Genomic DNA, 23,802 nt, shown 5'->3' with positions numbered 1-23,802 from the left:
CTGAAGGATGCTGGCAGGATTGGGCCGTAACCTGGGCTGGTGGATGGGTTGTGAGTTGTGACCTTACCCATCAGGCGAGGACGGGGCCCGAGCCAGTTCGCCTGGTTGCGGGGTGCCACGCCGGAGGTGGCAGGAAACACGAGGGGACGGGACACCTGGGAGCGGCTCACCTGGGCGTACCTGAACGTAGGAGTCGCCGCGCTTCCGCGCGGGCGGTTGGCCCCGCCCCCCGGCCAATGGCGGCGCGGAGGTCCACGGCCGTGGGCGAGGATTGGGCTGGCGGGCGCGGCGGCGGACGCGGATTGGGCGCGGGCGGGCGGGGGTGGGGCGGCGCGGCAAGCAGTTTAGGCGCTCGGCCTGCGGGCGGCGCTGAGCGCTCGGCTACGCGGGCGCAGCGCGGGCGGAAGTGGCGACGCTGGCGTCCCCGGAGGCTGCCGAGGGCGGCAGTGACATCCCCGGCGCTGACGGCGGCGGCCCGGGGGGCGGCGTGGACGCCCGCGGCGCCGGCTGGGGCATCACCGCGGGCCTCGACCCCGAAATGGCGCTGCTGGCGGAGCACCTGCTGAGGCCCCTGCCTGCGGACAAGCAGATCGAGACGGGGCCCTTCCTGGAGGCGGTGTCCCACCTGCCGCCCTTCTTCGGTGAGCCGGGGTGAAAGGGGGAACTGGCCGGGAGCCCTGCCCCAGGGCGCTCCCAGATGCACCCGCTTCCTTCTCTCAAATATCCCCAAACCAGCCCTTCCGTGGACACCCCAAATCCTACTTCCCCAGGCACCAAAGATCCCCTTTTTCTGCAAGCACCCTAGATTTCCCCTATCCCAGACTGCTCCCAGATCCTCTCTCCCCAGAACATGTCACATCCTCATCTCTTCCCGGACATCCACAAATCCTCTGTCTCCCCAGACACTTCATCCGTCAGATGCCCGCAGATCTCCACCCGCTTGTGCGCCCCAAACGTCCATCTCCCCACGAACACCCCTACTCTACCACATCCCCAGTTCTGCAGTCCTCTGTCTCCCCCAAAGCGTCCCACCGTCCCCCACCGCCCAGGTCTTTTATCCCGCACCCCATCCTCCTGTTCTTCCTCTTCTGAATGTCTCCCAACTCTCTCACTTTAAAATGAAACCCTCATTTGATAAACCCCCTCTTTTCTGTAAATTCTCCCATCCTCTCCCTCGTGGGACGGTGTGAACCCTTCTTTTCCTCATAATTCCAAGTCCAAGACCCCCCACCCCCCACCCCCACTCCAGGGGCAGAAAGCCTGGCAAAGTGAGGAGGGGGTTTTTGGAAATGGAGTTGCAAAACTCTCCGGCCCCCTTCTTGGGGAGAACCACCTAAACTTTCCCCTCCGTTTGGAGCAGGGGTCGAGACCAGGGGACCTGCTTTGTGGGGTGACATCAGACACTGGGTGCTTGGGGTGGGGTCCAAAAGAAAAAGTCCCCTCCCCATCTGTCATGCCCTGGGAGGTCACAGGAACACTGGGAGGCGGCCCTAAGCCAGTTGCAGACCCTCGTTTCTCCCATCCTCCAACCCAGCCCACACCCTGGATGGAAAATGGGAAACAGAAGACAGTAGGGCCCTGCCCTTTGCCTTGCTGGTCTCCAGGAAAGAATGCAACCTGAGCTCTGCTTTCTCCTCTTCCATGTGGGCTTTCCCGAAACCCCGCCCTGCTGGTTTACTTGGTGGCCTGGCTGGAAGAGACCAGTCCCCAGGGCAGAGTCCAACAGAAACCTGCAGACTGACAGAAGCTGACACTAACTTGGACTAAAGGGATGGTGGCACCCAGGGCAGTCACTCCCTTTCCCCTGGAGGGTAATCAGGGCTCCCAGTGGGCAGTAGTTGCTACAGTGCTGTGGGCTCTGGGGTGGTTGTGGCTACATGAAGTCACATCCCTGTTCTCTTCCTCCACCCTTTGCCTCACCGTCCCCATCTGTGAAATGGGCATGCTGATCTCTGAGGCTAGTGGCAAGGACTAAATGAGGTGGAGTGTGTAAGGTTCCGAGGCCTTTAAATGCCTAGCTGTTGGGGGCGTGGTTGTTATACAAGTTCCTGAGGTCAGTTTTGGTTCCTTCATAGCGTAGATGATTGATTAATGAGTGTTTGAGTGAGTGCCTTTGCCTGGTTTGTACGATTCTCAGACCTGGGTCCTTTACGTCTACTGTTGCATCCCTGATACTCAGAACAATGTCTGGTGCCCAGTAGGTGCTCAGTCAGCACTTAAATGTACAGAATATTCTTAATATTGGTATCTCCATGTTGAGATAATGCTAAATCTCCAGGCAGGAGCTTGCGAACTGTCTGATTTTAGCATTGAGGAACTGTTGGTTTTTGTGATGGGTTTTTCCCTCCTCTTTTAGTTCTATGAATATTTGCTCTGAATAAGGATTCAGAATCTGTTTAATCTAGTCCTTCTCAACTCAAACAGTTTTGCCCCCTCAGGGGACAACGGGCAGTATCTGGAGACATTTTTGGTTGTCACATCCTGGGGGGGCGGTGGGTAAGGGGCACAGGGAGATGGTACTGGCAGCTGGAAGTCAGGGACGCTGGTAAACACCCTCCAGGGCACAACATAGACCCCAACCACAAAGAACTGAGCCAGCCCCAAATGTTAGCTGTCTCTCAAGGTGGAGAAACCCCCAAGGTAAGTTCTGTGGCCTTTTCCTCCTGCATCTTCAGCAAGGTTGTCCATCAGTTTCTGCGTTCGGGGCCGCCTTCACTTGATGCAAGTATCGGGCCAGTTTGACGGGAAAAGAGGTGGGTGGTGGTGGCTGGAGCGGGTGGTGAGCTGGTGCCTGGGTAGGAGAACGTCCCCTCCCCCTTCCCTGATCTCAAAAGACCCTTGTCTTTGCTGCGAACTGGGTGTTGTGGGCCGTCACATCTGTTGACAGAGCCGCCATTTATACAGAAGCCTCAGTGGGTTGGCCCACAGAGGATAATTCTTAGCACTGTTTGAAAAACGTGATGATCCGTTCTGAAGCATTAAGGCTTTTCTCGGGGGAGGGTTCCTCCCGAGGGTTGAAGTTTGGGGAGGATGCTCCCACCAGTGGCTTTCCCCTGGCACACCGGGTTTGATGGAGATTGGCCCATCTGCTCTGAAACATGGGCTTTGTCCAGGTCTTGGGAATGTCTGGCCCCTTGGGTGATCTGTGATCTGGGTGCCGTGTGTGTCTCTGGCATGGAGCAGGTCTGAAGTTTGAACTCAAGAAGTCTGAATGGCATTGTGGCAGTTCCTTCCAAAGCAGGGTTTCTCCACCATGACACTGCTGACATTCGGGGCTGGGCCATTCTTTGGAGTGGGGGGGTGGGGCTGTCCTGTGCTTTGTAAGATGTTCAGTGGCATCCCTGGCCTCTCTCTGCCAGATGCCAGCAACATCCCATTTCTCCAAGTTGTAACAACCAAAAATACCTGCAGAGAAACAGTCACCCCCAGTTGAGAGCTTCCTCTCTTGATACGAATAGAGCAGAGGGCTAAGAGCAGTGTTTTTAAAAAGTATTTATTTCTTTAAGGAAGATCTGTTTCTCAGAGGAAAAATTGATCAAGAAGAAATGATAAATTAAAAATCTCCCTGCCATTTTTTATTGAGCATTTACTCAATGCTAAGTAGTCTATGTAGATGGGTTCACTTAATCCTTTCACGGCTTTTTGAGACAGAGTTTTTTGTTGTTATTTTAAAAAACCTTAATTTATTTGGCTGCACTGGGCATGTGTGCTTAGTTGTTTCTCGGCCTAGGGGACTTTAGTTCCAGGACCGGGGACTGAATCTGCGTCTTCTGCATTCAATGTATAGTCAAAGTCGCTCAGTTGTGTTCGACTCTTTGCAACCCCATGGACTATATGGTCCATGGAATTCTCCAGGCCAGAATACTGAAGTGGGTTGCCATGCCCTCCTTCAGGGGATCTTCCCAACCCAGGGATCAAACCCAGGTCTCCTGCATTGCAGGTGGATTCTTTACCAGCTGAGCCACAAGATTCTTATCCACTGGACCACCAGGAAACCACCGGATCACCAGAAAAGTCCCGTTGTTTTTTTTAAGAGAAATCAGTGGTGACATTTCAGACTATTTTCCTTTCAGACCCATTTGTCTCTTTATCCAACTTTAAGGGAAAAAGGATAAACTGCTTTTTTTTTTTTTTTTTAAACCCAACCATATAGCATAACTAGCTTTCCATGTCAACTGTCATTTTCCAGAGCTACTTAGAATTTTGTTGTTTGAATGTAGCCATAAACTGTTTAACCAGGCCCCTGGTGTTGGATATTCACATTGTTTCTTTTTTTCTCTAGTAAACCATGCTACAGTGAACATTCTTATGTATATTTCTTTGCATACTTCTTTGGTTATTTCTAATTTTTTGAAGGGAAATTGCTGGGTCGAAGCAGGTGAAGGCTTTACACGTGTTTAGCGCAGTCACATTTCTTAATGCTTCATTGGATGTGGTTTGGGACAGAATTGGTTGGGCTTGATGAATGCTGATTCTTTTGGGCTGCAGGTCATGTGTGGTTCAGAGCACCTGTATCCTGGGCTCGTTCTTCTGTATCTCTGGTCTGAGCCTCCCAAGCCGGATAGGTTTTGCTGTGTCCACCTAGAGGTCAACAACCCTTTGTCCATCTTATTTCTCCACCTTGACCAAGTAATCGGATCTCACCACTGATCAGTTTGCAGTTGACTTCTGTGAGGCCCTACCCTCTCAGCTTTTACGGTGGATTACACAACCATTCCAGAGCATTTGCAGTTGAAGGGTGGGGAATGGAGGGAGAGAGAGGCGAAGGGAGAGACCTGGTTATCATTTAGTTTTGTCACTCTCTGTCTAGAAGCTGCAGTGGCTCCCTATTACCCCACCTTGAAATCCATGCTGTAGCCTTTCTGAATGGCTTGCAGCCCCAGAGATGGCGCCATGACATCACTCGCTTCTGGCTCTATACCTGCGTCAGAGTCTCACTGCCCGGGGCACCACTCCCCTCCAGCCCACCACCTTCCTTTCACCCGGATGGGTTCCGCTGATACTACAGCCGCTTAAGGCAATGGGTTTTGCAATTAAAAAAAAATTCTTTTTTGAGGTATAGTTGCTTCCCAGGTGGTTCAGTGGTAAGGAATCTGCTTGTAATACAGGAGACACAGGTTCCATCCCGGGATTGGGACGACCCCAGAAAAGGAAATGGCAACCCACTCCTCTCCAGTATTTCTTGCCTGAGAAATGCCATGGACAGAGGAGCCTGGCGGGGTCCATAGGGTTGCAAAAGAGTCGGACATAACTGAGCCACTAAACTACAACACAGTTGCTTTACGATGTTGTGTTAGTTTCTGCTGTATAACCAAGTGAATCAGCTATGTGTGTAGACATATCCTCCCTCTCTTGGACCTCCCTCTCACTCCCCCACTTCCCCCACTCACCCCAACCCCGGTTTTGCAACTTTGAACTGAACCAGCCTGCTGACTCCTCTCATCCATTGGAGGTGTATTTGCAAGTAGGGAGTGAGGTCTTATTAACCTTGAGAAGCATCTCCATTAGAGCCGAGCAACACCTAAACAGAGGGCTGCCTCTGGCCCCGTGTGTTAACCTGTTCATCTGTTGGCTGCTTGGGAGGTTTAGAGAGAAGTTGCTTTGAACCCGGGTTTATTGTTGGCTGAAGTCCCTGAATGGGAGTCTCTCAGTTCAGTTCAGTTCAGTTCAGTCGCTCAGTCGTGTCCGACTCTTTGTGACCCCATGAATCGCAGCACGCCAGGCCTCCCTGTCCATCACCAACTCCCGGAGTTCACCCAGACTCACGTCCATCGAGTCAGTGATGCCATCCAGCCATCTCATCCTCTGTCGTCCCCTTCTCCTCCTGCCCCCAATCCCTCCCAGCATCAGAGTCTTTTCCAATGAGTCAACTCTTCGCATGAGGTGGCCAAAGTACTGGAGTTTCAGCTTTAGCATCATTCCTTCCAAAGAAATCCCAGGGCTGATCTCCTTCGGAGTGGACTGGTTGGATCTCCTTGCAGTCCAAGGGACTCTCAAGAGTCTTCTCCAACACCACAGTTCAAAACCATCAATTCTTCGGTGCTCAGCTTTCTTCACAGTCCAACTCTCACATCCATACATGACCACAGGAAAAACCATAGCCTTGACTAGATGGACCTTTGTTGGCAAAGTAATGTCTCTGCTTTTCAATATGCTATCTAGGTTGGTCATAACTTTTCTTCCAAGGAGTAAGCGTCTTTTAATTTCATGGCTGCAGTCACCATCTGCAGTGATTTTGGAGCCCAAAAGAATAAAGTCTGACACTGTTTCCACTGTTTCCCCATCTATTTTCCATGAAGTGATGGGACCAGATGCCATGATCTTTGTTTTCTGAATGTTGAGTTTTAAGCCAACTTTTTCACTCTCCTCTTTCACCTTCATCAAGAGGCTTTTGAGTTCCTCTTCACTTTCTGCCATAAGGGTGGTGTCATCTGCATATCTGAGGTTATTGATATTTCTCTTGGCAATCTTGATTCCAGCTTGTGCTTCTTCCAGGCCAGCGTTTCTCATGATGTACTCTGCATATAGATGGAAATTGGTATCAAGCAGAGCCAGCCTGAGCTTGAATGCTGGTTCCACGGTGTCCCAGCTGTGTGTCCTCACCCAGGAACTTCCCCTCTCTAAGCCTGCAGCCCCGACTGTAAAAGGGGGAAGCTAGGCCTCCAGGGGGGCTGGTGGAGGCTAACTCCCCCAGATGATGTTGGCGTCCAATGCGAGAATCTCTCCACCCGAAAGCCTGAGAATCTGCACCTCTTGCCACACTGCCCTTGGGCAACAAGGTTCTTGCAAAAAGAAGCTTCCTCGGGCTCTTGGTGACTAGCTGCCAGGGCTAGGGGCCAGCTGAGCAGCCTGGCTGCTAAAGCAACTCTCATTTATAACATCCAAAGGCCAGCTCAGAGCACAGACCAGTGGTGTCCACCACCTTTGTTCCTCTAGCGAAAAGGAGATCTTCTTGATCCTCTGGGTTCAGAAAAGTCCAGCCCTGAGGTCAAGGATGGAGGTCTGGCCTCTGCTCCTGGAGGGAAGAAGATGGAGAAGCCAGAGGGAAAAGACCCAGACATCCGCTCTGTCCCCTGCTAGCTTGTCCAGCCCCCGCCTCGTTCCTCATCTGTGGGATGTCCACTGCGTAGGGCTGGTTGCAGGAACAGTGCCCCATTGTGAATCGTGTCCCAGGCCCCAGCAACGTGCCTGGCAGAGCATCGGTGCCCAGCCAATGGATAACTTGAAAGGGAATGGAAAGAATGCGTGACGGCGGCTTTGTAAAGTATAACGCCTGACCCCATAGCTAGCGTAACCCATGTTTTGAGTGACTTCCATGTGCTTCAGCATTGAACAAGCCGATCTCTCATTTCCAATCCTCCTCCTCACGACCTTATGAATTAGGAGGAATGGGCACCACTTTACAGAAGAGGAGACTGAGGCTAAGAGTGATGAAGGGAGGTGACCAAGTCAGGTAACGAGGAAGGGCTTTGTAGGGGGCCAGCCCTGCACACAAGTCTTTCAGAGCAGAAAGAACCTTTTAGAGCTGTTGTGGGGGATGGGAAATGCTGGCAGTTCCCATCTGGCATTGACAGTGTGCTCATTTCAATGAGCTTGTTAGAATAGCAATGTTGAGTTCTGGTCTTAGGTTGCATTGTTTCAGTTTTAAAAGGGCCTGGATGGATGTTAACTGCTTGTGTTACATTCTTACCGAGTTACTTGTATCAGGGCTTTTTTTTCCCCCAAAAATTGTTACTGTGTTAACTGTATCTGAGCCTTTACAAGTCCTTACAATGGATCAGCGCTCCCCAGGGTCCTATAAAACCTCTTTTCTCCATCTGCAGTTCTGTGGCCAGCTCACTTCCTCTGGCTCAGAAATGATTCATTTTCTGCGCTGCTATTAGGCCACCTTCCCTTCACCACTCCCTGCTGAGATCTCAGACTGTAATGGTCAGGAGTGCACAGTCCTTAGTTTATAACTGGAAAGTTCCTGCTGATTTTATCCATATCCACACCTTTCTCTACCTCTCTCTCCTCCCTGTCTTTATCTCTTTCTCTTTTGATTTTTTTTTTTTTTGTCATGCCTGTGGGATCTTAGTTTCCCAGCTAAAGATAGAACCCAGGCCCTCAGCAGTGAATCCCAACCACTGGACGACGAGGGAATTCCCTTTTTGACATCTTAATCATTGGAATCATTCTTTCCTGGATTTCTTTCCTAAAGAATGATGCTATAATATATGATAACAATTATTATAATCATAAAGAATAACTTTTAAAAAACTGAGCCAGAAATTATGCTAACCCCTTTATTTCTACAGCCTCATTTAAGCCTTGCAATAGCTCTATAAGATGGGGTGTGTTATTAACCTCATTTTACAAATGTGGAAACTGCAGCTCAGAGAGGTTAACTAATTTCTCCCAGGCCACACAGCAAGTAAGAGAACTCATTTTCCCATTTGCATTCCCAATTGCTGGCTGGTTTTTGCCAAAGGGGACAATGTGGATAAAGAGAGTTGGCATGTCACGGGGCTGATTTTATTTTTGTTTTTTTTAATTTTAAAAATTATTCTAACATTTCTTTTATTTATTTGGCTGTACTCGGTCTTAGTTGCAGCACGCAGGATCTAGTTTCCTGACCAGGGATCGAACCTGGGCCCCCTGTATTGGGAGCACAGAGTCTTAGCCATTGGACCACCAGGGAAGTCCCACGGGTGATTTTTAAAAGTACCATTTGGTAAATATTTTTTCCTCTTAGATAGAAGTTAGAGTGGGAACTAGTTTTTGAAAGGTGGGCATTCTCGGGCTCTTACGCTTCAAAATAGGCCTAATTGCAGACTGAGCCACCACACATGCACACCCCACATACCACGGGATTAATAAATGATTCATCTCCATCAGCTGTAATTTGAGTGCCTCCCATTATGATCCTTGTAACCTAGGATCTGTAAAGTTAATCTGTCCCACGTGATTAACAGCGAAACCTTACTATCCAGCTATTGAAAAAAAAAAAAATTGAATTTGAAATAGAACCTCCCCAAACCAGGCCCCTAGCATCCTGACACAGGCACCCTGTTCTTCCTTTTTCAAATGAATATTTACGGGTTGGGCCCGGATTTCCCACACTGAACCACACAGGCTGAAAGTGAAGGTGTGCGTCTTAAAAGCAGAATGCTTTTGTTCTTGAGTGAAAATTATTCCTGAGATGAAATGAGAGGGTGGGGGCTATTCGGTCACCTTGTGGCCCAGTGTTGGGAGCATCACCTACTGGAAGAGATGGTTGCCTAGAGAGGCAGGCGTAGAGGGGGCAGCTTGGATGGAAATTTCCAAGTATGTGCTGGGGGCTTGCTCGGAGCATAACAGCAGGTGCTTTCCAACTACATGGAGGCCAGAAAAACAGGAAATGAATGTGATTCTGTGCGGCACATGGGGACTGCTGGCTTATGGGGAGTTCTGCTCTCCGGACAACCTCAACCGTCTGAACCATGGCAGAGACCCGGGCAGAACTGTCACAGAGGTCACAGTGTTGCTGGGTGTCTGCTTCCTCTTATTCTGTCGGTGATGCTGACAGAGTTGGCTGCTTGTTCTCCCAGTATCTCGCAGAATCAAAGCACTGCCGAGAAAGCAAGAGGAATTTTTTAAAAACTACACAAAGCTGGGGACTTTCCTGGCAGCCCTGTGGCTAGGACTCTCCACTGCCACTGCAGCAGGCATGGGTTCCATCCCTGGTTAGGGAACTAAGATTTCACATGCCACAGGGCACAGCAAAAAAAAAAAAAACAACCTACATAACGCTGTCCTAAAACCCTGGAAGCATACCATGTAGACCCATTTAGGGAACAGTTGAGGGGGCCTCTGATATCACTGGGCCACATCTTTATCATAATTCCTATTTTTGATGATGGCCCTGTTTAGTACACTGCAAATGGCTTGCTGTACAAATGCAGGGACATGTGTCATACGTTTGGATAAGTTCCATCCAGGATAGCTGAACTAGAGAGAAAGTTGGTACATTCATCAAATTTGGTAGATGGAAAATATTTCACTGCTTTTTTTTCCATTATTGAGATTAAACGTCTTTTAATTGTCCATTTTTCTATAAGGAGGTTATTTCTTATTAATTTGTTAGAGTTCTTTACATATTAGGGATAATAGTCTTTGGTCTATGACATTTGTTACATGGGTCACCCCCTCTCCCAATCAGTTTGCTGTTTGGCTTTGATTGGTGATGGGATTTCCTCCCATGCCCACCCAATCCCATATAGAAGGTTTTGGGGTTTGTAATCAGACTTATTGGCCTTTTTGTTATGCCTTTTGGATTGAGTGGCATGCTTGCTGCTGCTGCTCCTGCTAAGTCGCTTCAGTCGTGTCCGACTCTGTGCGACCCCAGAGACGGCAGCCCACCAGGCTCCCCCGTCCCTGGGATTCTCCAGGCAAGAGTACTGGAGTGGGGTGCCATCGCCTTCTCCGAGTGGCATGCTTAGGAAAAGTCTAAAGAGAAGGGGCCATTTGCCACATGTTCCCGGTGACCAAGGTAAGGCTTGACTGTGTTTAGAATCTGTGACCCTTTATGAAGTAAGATGGGGGGAATGTACTTGATTTTTTCTCTTGTTTTTGAGATGGCTTCTTTTTACTCTGGATGTGAGACGATAAACTAGAAAGCCACCCAAGCCCACTCCCTCTCTTCTGGCAGGTTCCGGGTGCCATTCTAAAGAGCCCTTTGGCTGACAATAATGAAAAACAAGTTTGGGATAACTGCAAAACAGGTAAAACTAGAAAGGTAATTTTGAGGCAGCACTGTATTCTGTATGAAAGGTAAAACTGGGTGACCTGACAAGAAATGCGTCGTGTCCAGAGCAGGGCCGGCGTGAGTTTCAGCTCGCAGGCCACCGAGTGCTCAGGGGTCAAAATCATTTTCAGTTTTGCGGTCAGAGTCCTCTCGCTTTTGCCGAGCTCACACACACACAGATGGAAACGTTCTAGAAAGAAAGGCTAGAGGGGATGCTGGTACCAGCCTCGGGTCTGGAATTGTGTGTGAGTGCCTGGCTCTCACCAGGTGACCCTGCACCGTCACGAGGCATTTCAGAGCCCTGTAGCGTCAGGCTAAGCCAAAGCAAACAGCAGCCCAGAGCCTTCCATAGGGCGTGTGGAGGCCGGCGTCAGGTCACCTGGAGTGCCTCCTGTTTGCCCAGCACCTTGGGGCTCTGGAAAGGGAGGGGCCTGAGCCCAGAGCGGTTAAGTCACTTGTCCAGAGTGATGCCAGATCTGAGATCTGAACTCAGGACCAAGGCTGCGTAGCTCTACACTGCTCCTCCTCTGATCACAGGCGGTCCAGATGCTGCTGACCCGACTCCTATGTGTGTTTCTCTATGTACACACCACCCCCCTCTCCTGGGGGCCATCTCCCAGCCCTGCTTTGCCCCTCTCTCCTTCTGCTCCCTTCCCGGCTCCAGAAGTCCATCCAGGCCCCACATCCCACCCCTTGTTGAGCAGAAGCCTGGTCTCTGCATGGTCGCCATGACCTGCAAGAGCAGCTGCCTTGGGGCCGGCTCCTGCAGACCACGATGACCTCGGGCCCCACGTGGTGTCAGGAGAAAATGAGACAGCCTTTCTCCCTGCCATCTGGGGGTAGGGAGGACACTCAGAACCACACAGAAGCCATTTCCAGAGCCAGGGAAACCGAATGTTACTCTCTGTGTCTCTAAAATGCCTGTCGACTGACCTGAGTCACTGTGAGAAGCTGGTAAGCCACCCACATGTGGCTGATGATCGCCAAACCCTGGTTCTGCATCTCCACGCAGGATGGCATTACTTGAAAATCAGCCCGCAGTGGTAATCAAATCACGGCCAGGCTCTGAGCCCTGACTTGGCATGCCTCCCCCACGCCCCCTCACAGCAGCCATACAGGGACGGTCCCTTTACAGACGGGGAAACCGAGGCCAAGCCCCTTCCCATGGCCTCTGCCATCTTAGTTGTGCGGGTCCTCAGACCCGTGCGTTGGGTCAGTCTGCCCTACAAGAATGTGGCTGGAAAAAGCACGGTGGGGTGCCTCTTGATTCATGTTTCCCACTATCTGCCCCCTTGTTCATGCCACTGGCTGCGGGGGTGGGGAGCAGAGCAGGGGACTAAGACCACCTGGTCTCTGCCCTCTCAGCACTCAGGGGGAGGTGGACGGAAGACAGACTTACACGTGGAACCACAGCGAGGGTAGCAGTGCAGTGAACTTGGAGAAAAAGTGGAAGGAAGAAGTCCGACTTTCATGAGCAGGAAAAAAAAGCCTGACATTCTCTTCCAGTTTTTTATATGAAAAATTTCAAACATATAACGAAATTGAAAGAATTTCACAGCAGCTATTCACGTAGCCACCATCTAGATTCTACCATTTCTATCTGACTGTACCTGTCTGTCCACCTCTCTGTCCATCTGTCAACCCGCCTCATGTCTTGGGCACCATATATTTCTGAAAGACCAGGAGGTGCAGCCATGATCATGCCTTTAGAAGAGTTTGGCCGGTCCCCAGAAAGCCCATCCATGGCACCTGCATGGCCCTGTGAGACTCGGAGTTGGCGACCCTTGGCTACACAGTCAAGAGGGAAAGAGTCACTAGCGGTGGAGAGTCTTGACTGTCTTTCATTTTTTTTTTTTTTCTTGAAGTTTCTTTTTATTTTTTGGCCACTCCGTTTGGCGTGTGGGATCTTTGTTCCCTGACCAGGGATTGAACCCGCGCCCTGGGCAGTGAAAGCACTGAGCCCTAACCACTGGACCACAGGAAGTTCTCTGCATTATTACTGTGCATCATCATGCTTCCGGGGAGTTGTGGCAAGCGTCCCGGCGGAGAACACGGTGCAGGACTAGCAAATTGCACAGGCTTCCCAGGTTGGCCTTGCAGGATGAGGCCAGCGATACATCAGGGAGGATGAAACCATGGGTGGAGTCATTACTGCATTAACGCCCTTGGCAGGATCTGGTGGGACAGGATGTCTGCACCCCCGTCTGGCACCCCAGAGCAGCTCCTGCCACCGTCTGGGAAGGGAGATGTGACCCCATAGGAGTGGGAGAGAGGCTGGCAAGCTGAGAGGAGGGTTTTTCCAGCCTGAGGATCTTGTACCCAGGAGCCTGCAGTTGGGCCACGCGGCTACTCGGGCCCCAAGGGGGCCTCAGTTGGGAGTCAGGAGAGTAGAGGTGGCCAGGGGCTCGGGCCCTGTGTTCCCACTCAACGCAGGCCCTGGAGGACCTGGTGACTTCCAAGCCTGGGTGATGTTTGCTGGAGCGTGGAGCCTAGCCCTAGTCGTGTCCCAAAGTCATAAAGACGGTCAGAGTTCATTTACTGAGGGTTGCTGCACTGGGCACTCTGCTAAATGTGTTCAGTGTTTGGATTTCAATCCCTACCACAACGCTATGAAATACGTACAGGTGGCATGGGTGGTAAAGAGCCTGCCTGCCAATGCAGGAGATGTAAGAGACGCAGGTTCAATCCCTGGGTCAGGAAGATCCCCTGGAGGAGGGCATGGCAACCCACTCCAGGAGAATTCTTGCCGGAGAATCCCAGGGACAGAGGAGCCTGGCGGGCTATAGCCCATGGGGTAGCAAAGAGTCAGACATGACTGAAGCGACTTAGTACGTACACATGCTGCCCCATTTGCCATGTGAGGAAACTAAGTTACATGGAGCCCAGGCAGGAGACTTGCCTACCTGGATTCAAACCCAGTCTGTCTGGATTCCTACCTGACCTCCTTTCTATGGGGTTTGGGGCTTTTTCATGTAAAACATCCAGTGCTGTTTCCTCAATGCACCTCTCTTAACAGATGCAGTTAGAATGTTCCAGATGGCTGGCCAGGTGTGCCGGGTCACCTTGGGTGGAATTCAGCCCACAGGTGGCCCTCCTCCAGTCCTCCGCCCCGTGCAGCTGGCTTGTGCCTGCCCGAAGCCCCTGCCTGGCCTGCAGACAAGGGGAAGCTGGCGGGGGGGGAGTTTCCCCGCCATAGGTTTTGGTACCCACTTGTGGCCTGCTCAGGTGTCTTTGCCCCCTAGGCTCTGTATCGAGGATGCTCAGAGGTGGCAGGGAAGCACAGCTGAATTCAGGCTCTGAGGCTGAAGTCCTTGTTGAGTCTGCTCAGGAGAGACCTGGCCCTTCCCTGTCTGTTCCCTCCATGCCCAGCCCTCAGCAGGGAGCTCTGACCCGTGGGCTGTCTCTGGTCCCCATGACGGCCTGCTGGGGGGGCTCACAGAGGCGGGAAAGGAGGAGAAACAGGCCGTAGACTGCTTATATTTCCCAGGGAGCCCTGAGTTCCAGGCACTGCCAGTTTCTTGGTCCACATTTCATCAGCTCCAAGGCGCCACCTGTTTTAAGGTGGTCTGTTGTTTTGTGAACCACCAAGAAAGGAACACTGCCTCCAAGGGAGAGCATTCGGATGTCAGAGATGAACAAAGTATGTGTCTCAGAAGTGGGTGGTTTCAAGTCATCCTCGTAGCAGCTCCAACCACCTCTGTTGGCCCACTTGCTGGATGGGAAAACTGAGGCTCGGGGAGCAGAACGGATACTCCTAAGCCCCGACTGCCAGTGTCTGCAGAGCAGGTGTGCAGCCCCAGTTCATGAAGCTCTGTTAAGTGACGGGGGTCCCCCTGCTGGTGGCTTCTCCCAGGCTCCTACGCAGAGTCTCAGGACCGGGGGGCCTCTGGGTCACCAGCTCACTTCTGCCTTAGAAGCTGGTGAATGAGAAGGTTATCTTTCATAAATCTGGCCCCTCTTCTCCCACGGACTAAGATTTCTCGAGCTGCTTCCTGGCCAGCTGGTTTGTTAGCAGCCATCTGCCTTGTTGGCCAAGATGGTTTCTCAGAGTGTTAGTTTTGCGAGATGCTCTACACTGTACTGTCCAATATGGTAGCTACTGGCCACATGTGGGTATTACATTTAAATGAATGAAAGTTAATAAAATTACAAATTGAGTGCCTCGATCACACCACATTTGAAGTGCTCAGTAGTCACATGTGGCCCATATTAGATGGTGCAGATACAGAACTTTTTATCCTAGGATGAGGGGTGCTGTAGAAAAAGCATTTGCCCCTTAGAGAATCTGGTTGTATTTTAAAGGCTCTGACAAGTCCTGCAGTAAGCAACCGGTCTCACTTGGAGCCCAGGACTCCAAATTTACTTGCCCATGAACTGTTTTAACACCTACAAACAGTTCTTTCCTTAAACACATCAAGTGACCTTTCCCCCTGTCCCATGGCGGTCCTGAATATCACCCTTGTTGGGATTCTAACATCTCTCTTCTTGTTTTGTCCCCAGATTGCCTCGGCTCCCCAGTGTTTACTCCTATCAAGGCGGACATAAGTGGCAACATCACCGTATGTACTTGGCCGGGCAGCCCCAGTACCCAGATCAGGATTCTAATCCCACCCTGGTTACCACTGCCCTGCTACCCACTGCAAGCTCCCCAGGCTAAGGAACAGAAGGAGACGTGGAAAACAGGCCTGGCCCCCAGCTCCTCTGACTCAAGGCTCCAGGTTCTTGGTTCTCCTTGCAGTCATGCCATCCAGTCACAGCCAAACTGTGATTCACAGTCTGGAGGGCTGACCTGAGAAGGAACTGGCTAGTACTTGGATTCACTCCACCAAACAAAAAATAAACTCCGGGGTCCACAGTTGCACTGACCCAGCCCTTTCCTTCCTCAATCCTTAGAGCTCCCGATGGCATCCCCCAACCGCTGACCGTCCCCCCTCCCCCAGCAAGGACCCACCATGAGGCCGGTGCTGTGTCGTTATCCCCATTTTACAGACAGGGAAACTGAGGCCCAGAGCTGTTGAGGGACTCACAGCAAGGAAGTGGCAGGGGTGGGATTCACATCCAAACTTCCTGCCTCTGACTCAGGAGCCTTCTTCCTGTTGGACATCTCTGAATCCTAAGGACCTACTTGTGTTTGTCCACAGAAGCGAAACTTCAGATACTTGGGGTTCAAGGTGCTGTCAGTAGTGGTTGGAGAACGTGGACTCTGGGATCTGGTCAGGGCTGGACCCCGTTCCCACCTGCGCCAGCTGTGTGACCCTAAGCACATCACTTCGCCTCTCTGAGCCTGCTTCCTCATCTGTAATTGGCACGACGGCAGGCACGTCAGGGTTGCTGTGGGGTTAGAGAAGGCTGTGGCTGTGAAGCGCCGCGTACATCCAGTGAATGCGGATGGCCTGGGGGTTACTACTGTCGTGACCAGCCCCCACGCCGGTCCTGGCAGGACAGCGAGGCTCTGCTGGGGTGGCAGCTATGGAGGCAGCCTTCCCCAGGGGGAAACCCTGTGTGCTCTGTTCCAGAAAATCAAAGCTGTCTATGACACCAACCCGACCAAGTTCCGGACCCTGCAGAACATCCTGGAGGTGGAGAAGGAGATGTACGGGGCCGAGTGGCCCAAAGTGGGGGCCACGCTGGCACTGATGTGGCTGAAGAGGTGATGGGCTTGGGTGGCGGGGTGTTTGTGTGACCGCGGGGGCTGGGGGCCTGCCCTGCAGAGGACGGACAGCCAACCCCGCCACTGCCCCAGGGCGTCTGCTCTGATGGGGCGGACGGGCACGTCCATCTTCCACATAGGCGTTCTTCTTGTGCAGTGCTACTTAGTGACAGAGAAAAAGCACCCTGGGGGCCAAGTTCTGCCTGATGGTGACACTTCTTGCTGGTTCCAGCCTCACCAGATGCATAACAAACCCACAGATACTCTGGCCACTGTGCTAAGCTCTTTAGATGCCTGATCATATTTTATGTGCTGTGAGTTAGGTATGATCCCCATATATCCCATGTCCTAGCGGAGGATGCTGGTGGCTTCTGGGGCCAATTCGTGGGCTCAGGGCACAGGGCCAGGGCTGGGACAGAGTGGCTGAGCTCTGCAGTTGCACAGGTCGTGCACTGCACAAAGACGTCCTGACTACAACCAGCCAGTCACATCACGCACATGGCAGATTTGTATATTATGACAGTTTATTGACAGAACCACAGCATCTAGAGAAAAAAGAACTCTAATTCACATAAATTCGACCTGTGGGCTGGGGGCAGGGCACCCCGATACGGGACTTGAACTCAGACGGTCTCACCCTGGAGTTAGCTGACAGTGCTTGTGACCATGTTACGCACTGTCCTCATGGCACATACTTGGAACCGTGCAGAGTCATTCCATCTTACAGACGAAGCCGCTGAGGCTCAGAGGGCCAGGCAGCTCGCTTGCTGAGCTCATGCTGCTCTCTGCCAGCTCCTGGATTCCCTCAGCTATGCAGGCTCCACAGTCCCTGGCAGCAGCTACGAAGCCAGGGACCCATTCTCTGCTCCACTGATGTTCCCAACATTGCCCCTTCTCTGGGGCCTGGAGTCAGGAGCCAGGAAAGTCACACTTTCCCTGGATCCCCATCCCCAGAAGCTAATCCTCACCCCATACTCTCTGTGCACTTCTTTGGTGAAATGGAACAGGAAGAGTCTGCTCCGTGGAGGATGTAGCCAGTGTGGGCATCAGTGGGTAGGTGGGCTGTAACTAACACCCTTATGGCCTATTTTATGACTTGTCAACACTGAGCTGCCCTACTCTTGTGTGTCAGCCAGAGAGTCACATACCTGGAATGAGGAATGCCCCTGGGTCCATCCACTGGCAGGTTCTGTAGGTTTCTCAGGAAGAGCCAGGCAGAGAGTGACATTCAGGTCAGGAAGTAGGTTGTTTGTGTCCAGAGGAGACATGGGCAGAGCCTGGTGACTGGGAGAGCAGATCCTGGTGGATGTCAATAAGTCGAGCACATAATGAGCACCTGCTGTGTGCTGTGCCTGGTGCCGGATGCGTGGGATGCTGCTTGGAGAGGCAGGGTCCCTCTTAGGGTATCACAGTCCAGCCCAGGCAGGGGGTCAGGCTGCCGGGCAGGTCATGACAGCAGGATATCAGAACCTGGAGCAGAGAGAAATCAGGGAGGGCTTCCTGGAGGAGGGTTACCAAGTAGCATCTCCAAGACTGAGCAGCAGGGTCCCAGGAGGAAGAGGCCTTGCAGGGGTGGGAGGGCAGGAGAGGTATAGAGTATCCACCCCTCCAGGAGGATCTGGTCCAGCCAGGGCCCTAGATGCAAGGTGGGAGCAGGGAAAGATGAGGTGCAATTGGTCAAGGATGAATTCCAGCCTCCTTGGGGGTCCTGGGATGCCACGGAGGGGCATCAGCAATGGGGTAAAATGAGGCTTGACAAAGACTCACTCCAGCTCTGGGCAGCAGGAGGACCATAAAGGCTGGGAGAAGCAGGGGCTCAGGAGAGGTGGCCAGTCAGGGCAGGGCTGGGACTAGACCCTGAGCGTGGTTCACAGTCCAGGCTGATCCCCAGTGATTGAGAGTTGTGATCCAAGCATGGAGGAGTTCCTTCGCCTCACACGTGATAAAGCTGAGCTTTATCCTTTCAGTCCTCGGGCCAAGCATTTCTGCCCCAAGAACCCCCCAAACTGATCCCCACCCCCTTGCAGGGAGGGAGCAGAGGAGCCCAGTTAGGGAGTGAGACAGGCTCTCACTGTCTAAGATATGAGACTGAGATATGAACTTATATCTCAGCCTTTGAGGCTTTTGGAGTACCTCTGTATTCCCCTCCGTGAAGTGGGCAGATTGTGCTGAGCTCAGTCTCACCGGACGGACTGAGGGGAGCAGATGAGATGATGTGGAATAAAGGGCTGGCACTGATCTGATTCTAAACTTGGTGGCCTTGCCATGACCCACACCCTGCTCCTGGTTCCTGGAGCATCATCCTACCTCAGAGGAAGGGCTCAAGTGGCCACGGGAGAATGCGGACCACGGCACAGGCAGGGATGGGAGCGGGGAGCCCACAGGATCAGACTCGCTCGTGTTCTCTGCATGGCCCTGGTCTGTGGTCCCTGAGCCCTTTGAGGACCAGAGCTGGGGCTTCAACACTATATTGATTGGCTTCGTCCCTCAAGCACGGATGGCCACATGGCCATAGAAATGGGCAAAGCGCGTCCAGACCCTGCCCTCTATAGACTTCACAGCCCAGCAGAGGCCGTGGCCGGGGTCAGCCCCAGGCCAGGTGTAGACGAGGTACTTGGGACACGTGAGGTGATCCCCTGGAAGTGGAGGCGGGTGGGGTGTCACGTTACACAGAAGCTGGTGTAGACATGACAGCTGAGTGACTGTCAGCTTTGGTAATCCAGGGTCACGGGAAGTGCTTTATTCAGGGTACATCCGGGTCCGGGTCTCTGTGCGGTGGGTGGGCGGGGCCAGCGGGAGCGTGCTGCGCCCTGACGCACCCTCTCTTTTCCGGCTGCAGAGGCCTGCGCTTCATCCAGGTCTTCCTCCAGAGCATCTGCGACGGCGAGCGGGATGAGAACCACCCCAACCTCATCCGCGTCAACGCCACCAAGGCCTACGAGATGGCCCTCAAGAAGTACCACGGCTGGATTGTGCAGAAGATCTTCCAGGTGAGCCACCCCGCGGGCGCAGAGGGACCTCTGGTTGTGGGGTTCGCCCTCCGCCACACGCTCCGTCGCTGTGGCACCCCTGCCCCGTGTCCGTGTTTGCGCTGCCCACCCTGGGCTCAGGAGGGGCTCTCCCCCGTCTGTCTGGGATGAGACTGGTGTGATGAGAGGCCTTTGCTGCACGGTGGGCATTTTCCTAAGTGCTCTGTGGCAGCTCTGACGAGGGGCCCGATTGGGAGACCATGAGAAGAACCAGGACAGAGACGAGGCCCTCAGGTTGACGGTGGGCTGACCTCACTGGCCCCTTGGATTCAGCTGGGACCCTGGCACTGGAGGCGGGTGGGGAGGGGAGGAAGGGCCCCTGTACCTACCCACGGGGGTGTCTGCTGAAGGGACATCTGCTCACGAGGCTCTTGGTGACTTGTGTTGGGGTGATGGTGGCCACAGGCCTTCGGCACCAGCCCGGCTATGGGAGAATACCACCGGAGAGGCGTCGAGAGCCCACGGGTGCACTGCACACTGTTCTGGTCCCCCTTTCTCCTACAGCGCCCCCTGCCCGCCCATCCTCTCTGCGGAGAGAATGGGGCTCTGAGGGCGGGTCTCTGTCCCGCGTGGCACAGGTCATGGGCAGGCAGGGTCAGGCGTCAACTGAATCCAGGCAGGAAATATGGCACCTGTGGGCCGTCCGTCCGCCCTGGCAAGGCTGGAGACAGCACCCATCCCGGGCAGGGACTGCAAGAGCCCTGCCCCCCCGCCGCCCACAGAGCCTTGCCCCCTGTGAAGGCCTCACGACCACCGCCATAACTGGGTGCCCTAAATGCCTAGCTCAAGGCGGGCTGCCCGTGGAGGGTCACTTTCACGAGAGGCCCTGTCCGTGGCTCCGTTTCACAGATGAGGAAACTGATGCCCCGGGCGTTAAGTATCTTGCTAGAGGTCACACAGTAAGAAATTCCTGAGCCAGGATTCCTGAGCTTAGTATCCTCATCTTGCAAATAGACATAAAATAGGCCCTGCCTCACAGGCTCATTGTGAAGAGTCTATGTATTATTCTGTATACAGTGCTTGGTGTGTTGAAGCTATTTCTATTTTGATTCTTTTTTTTTTTAATTGGAGGATAATTACTTTACAATGGTGTGTTAGTTTCTGCTGTACAAGGTGAATCAGACATGAAAGTGAAAGTTGCTCAGTTGTGTCCAACTCTTTGCCACCCCATGGACTATACAGTCCATGGAATTCTCCAGGCCAGAATACTGGAGTGGGTAGCCTTTCCCTTCTCCAGGGGACCCTCTCAACCCAGGGACCGAACCCAGGTCTCTTGCATTGCAGGCGGATTCTTTACCAGCTGAGCCACAAGGGAAGCCCAAGAATACTGGAGTGGGTAGCCTATCCCTTCGCCAGGGGATCTTCCTGACCCAGGAACTGAACTGGGGTCTCCTGCATTGCAGGCGGATTCTTTATCAACTGAGCTATCAGGGAAGCCAAATCAGATATAAGTATACATATATACCCTCCCTTTTAAGCCTCCCTCCCTTCCACCCCCACCCCCCGCCCCTTCTCAAACTTGTACTCTTAAGCCTTTTTATCCTGTTGCATTGTTTTCCTTCTAGTTCGGAAATGCTATGAATTTCTGGTTCTCTGGGCTTTTCAAGTTGTCAGGGAAGCCCTGAAATTTAGGCAAGTGTCGCCCCCTGAAGGTCAAAAGAGGAACAGCACAGATCCGCCATCCTCTCCCCACCCCGCCCTTCAGATAGTGGGTCTCAGGAGGAAGCTGTTCACCTCCAGAGCAGGGAACCCACCGGAGGGAAGAGGTCCATCCTTGCAGAGCACCTACTGTGTGCCTGGTGCTGTGCTCAGCACTTGGCACGACCTCCTTAATCCTGACAAAAGCAACCAGTTGGGCGGGTGCCATTGTTATCCCCATTTTACAGATGAGGAAACTGAGGCTCAGAGAGGCTAAGTAACTTGCTCAAGGCTCACCGCTAGTCGGCAGTAGAAGCTGGAATTTGAAGCCAGGTCTGTCTGTCCCCAAAGCTTCCTGCTGTCCCTCACCTGGTAGAAAGGGACACACACACAACCCCCCGCCACCACCACATTTGGCCTTTCCTGTTCAATGCCATGAATAACACAGGCCTCATGCCCAGTGCAGACCTTGGGGGCATTCCCTCCCAGAACCTGACCGGTGGCTGGGCTTCCCCTCCTCTAACACTGTGCCACCCCCTGTCACCCATCTCAAGGCAGCGCTGTACGCGGCCCCCTATAAGTCCGACTTCCTCAAAGCGCTCTCCAAGGGCCAGAACGTGACGGAGGAGGAATGCCTGGAGAAGATCCGCCTCTTCCTGGTCAATTACACGGCCACCATCGACGTCATCTACGAGATGTACACCAGGATGAACGCCGAGCTCAACTACAAGGTGTAGGCCAGCTCCACAGCGGGTACTCTGACGGCACAGCCTGGACCGCAGACCCCCTGCAGGGACAGGCAAACCCGAATCACTGTGAATCTGGCTGGCTAGCTGCCCCCTGCCCGTGGCGCGCCCCCAGAGCAGCCTTGAGTCAGGCCAGGGTCCACAGGGGGCCGGCCCTGGTCTTTTAAAAGTCACGTTTGGGCTCTGTCCTCCTGGAGCAATAAATAACCGTCACACTTCAGAATCTCCTTTAAATTTCATGACAGTACAGACTGACTTTATGCCTTCATTTCAGTGTGGTAAAAATCAATTAATATTTCTAATAAATCAAGTCCTAGGGTTTTTTGGTCCCCTCCAACCCCCATTTGGAGCATGACTCTGGGGTAAGTGGTGTTAGATCCGTCAGTTTGAAAATAGGCACGTGTCTTTCTGAGGAGCTGGCTGAATGATGTTTTGAGTGTTTTAAGGACCATGAGGGGGTTTGATCTGAAATTATACAGGGCCCCTCTTGTGGGATTTTTTTTCTTTTTAAAGAAAACTGGTGTGTGTTCTCATGTGGTTTGCACAGCCGAGCCTCCGGCACTGTCATTAGAGCCCTCTCTTACTGTCTTTTGCCAGACAGTGTTTTTTATAGCTGAAACCAACCAGCAAGCCTTTGATGACCAAGGGGAGGCTTATTTTAAAGCTATCAGACACAAATAACCAACCGTAGATGATTGCATTTGCATTCTTCTGCATAATTACCTTCAGGGACAGCCTTTCCAACCTAAGCAACTACCTACCATGTGTATTCTTTTGAGGGGGAGAGGATGAACCCATGAACATGCCTTACTGCCTTAACTGTCCTTCCTGGCTCTTAAAAAAATTGTCTTTTTAAAGTGTCGGGATGACCAAAGCAACCCACAAAGAATTGATGTATGTTTAAAAACCCAGTGAGGAACAATTGGTGATTTTTATGCAGAAACTAAATAATCCTTAATAAATAAATCTCTATTTTGGAATCACATTGGTGTGCTGTTTTGATTCTTGATTTTTTTTTTTTCTTGTTCTTTCTGGATCAAAGGATACAACTGGGAACCAGCCAAGGACTTGCTTTTTAGTCTCTGGTTCCTGTTTTCTGGTTTTGAAAAATAGAACTGGCTGCCACGTTGAGAAACTGATATGTCCCCAAAAAATCTTTATTTCTAGCTTCTTAGAGAAATCAAACTGCCTGGCTGAAAGTGAGAAGTGACTGCTCCCTTGGCTGGATGGGGTGATTGGGTAGATAGACTTTCACTTTGCCTCAGTCTCCACCAATCCCTGTTGCCTCCCCAACCCTGTAACCATTGGTTATTTGTACTTTATCATGGGCGGGTGCTTTTTCTGGTACTAGGGTTAAATGTGGGGGAAAATATTTTACTTCATTTTTGCTCCTGCATAACACACAGTCTAGTGGGCAGGATGGACCAGTAAATCAGCAGAGGTAATATAGCGTGGTCGGTGCCCAGAGGGAGCCTGAGTCCACAGATTGGGGCTCACACTGAACCTCGATGGGAAAGTTGGGGTTGTGAGGATCCCAATAGAGGAGGAAGAGGGGACACTCCAGTTCATAGGCAATGTCCTTTTGGCTTGACCCAGAGCAGGCTGTGTGTGTATGTGAGACATCATGCCACTGAGGAATTTGAGCTTGACTCTGAAAACTGGAACATCTTCAGGGGTCTTCTGCACAATCAGTCGGATATCCAGTTTGGAAGGTTCCCTCTGATGTGGCCAAGGGTTAGAAGTCTGAACTAAGTTTTTTGCTGTCTCTGATTTCATGATGTTTCCTAACATTGCTGATAGGAAGAATGCCACTGATCTTTCTAAGCTCTAACTGCTTTTTAGGATTTTTCCCTTTGAATATAAAATTCTGCCAACAAATTTTTAAAATTCTGTGTGTGTGTGTGTGTGTGTGTGTATATATATATATATATATATATATATATATATTACAAAGAGCTTTTTGGGACTTCCCTC

At 52.0% G+C, this 23,802-nt stretch overlaps 1 protein-coding gene across 3 annotated transcripts; it reads left to right on the top strand.

Annotated features, from left to right (window-relative positions):
• The first annotated feature begins 365 nt into the window (after positions 1-365).
• Positions 366-22,811, top strand: GLTP (glycolipid transfer protein). 3 transcript variants are annotated; one of them, XM_070385996.1, is made up of 5 exons: positions 366-641; positions 15,266-15,324; positions 16,282-16,415; positions 19,255-19,405; positions 20,729-21,414. In XM_070385996.1, the coding sequence occupies exons 1-5, from the start codon at positions 539-541 to the stop codon at positions 21,023-21,025; spliced, it is 744 nt and encodes a 247-aa protein (XP_070242097.1). In that variant the 5' UTR covers positions 366-538; the 3' UTR covers positions 21,026-21,414. The 3 variants fall into 3 exon arrangements, with proteins under 3 accessions (XP_070242097.1, XP_005891559.1, XP_005891558.1); XM_005891497.3 differs by lacking the exon at positions 20,729-21,414 and adding an exon at positions 21,641-22,811 and having other exon boundaries at positions 371-641; XM_005891496.2 differs by lacking the exon at positions 20,729-21,414 and adding an exon at positions 21,637-22,811 and having other exon boundaries at positions 378-641.
• The last annotated feature ends 991 nt before the right edge of the window (positions 22,812-23,802 follow it).

The sequence above is a fragment of the Bos mutus genome, chromosome 17 (assembly GCF_027580195.1).
Source record: "Bos mutus isolate GX-2022 chromosome 17, NWIPB_WYAK_1.1, whole genome shotgun sequence".
NCBI lineage: Eukaryota > Metazoa > Chordata > Mammalia > Artiodactyla > Bovidae > Bos > Bos mutus.
The sequence above is the reverse complement of the archived record's forward strand: the minus strand, read 5'-3'. Positions and strand labels throughout refer to the sequence as shown.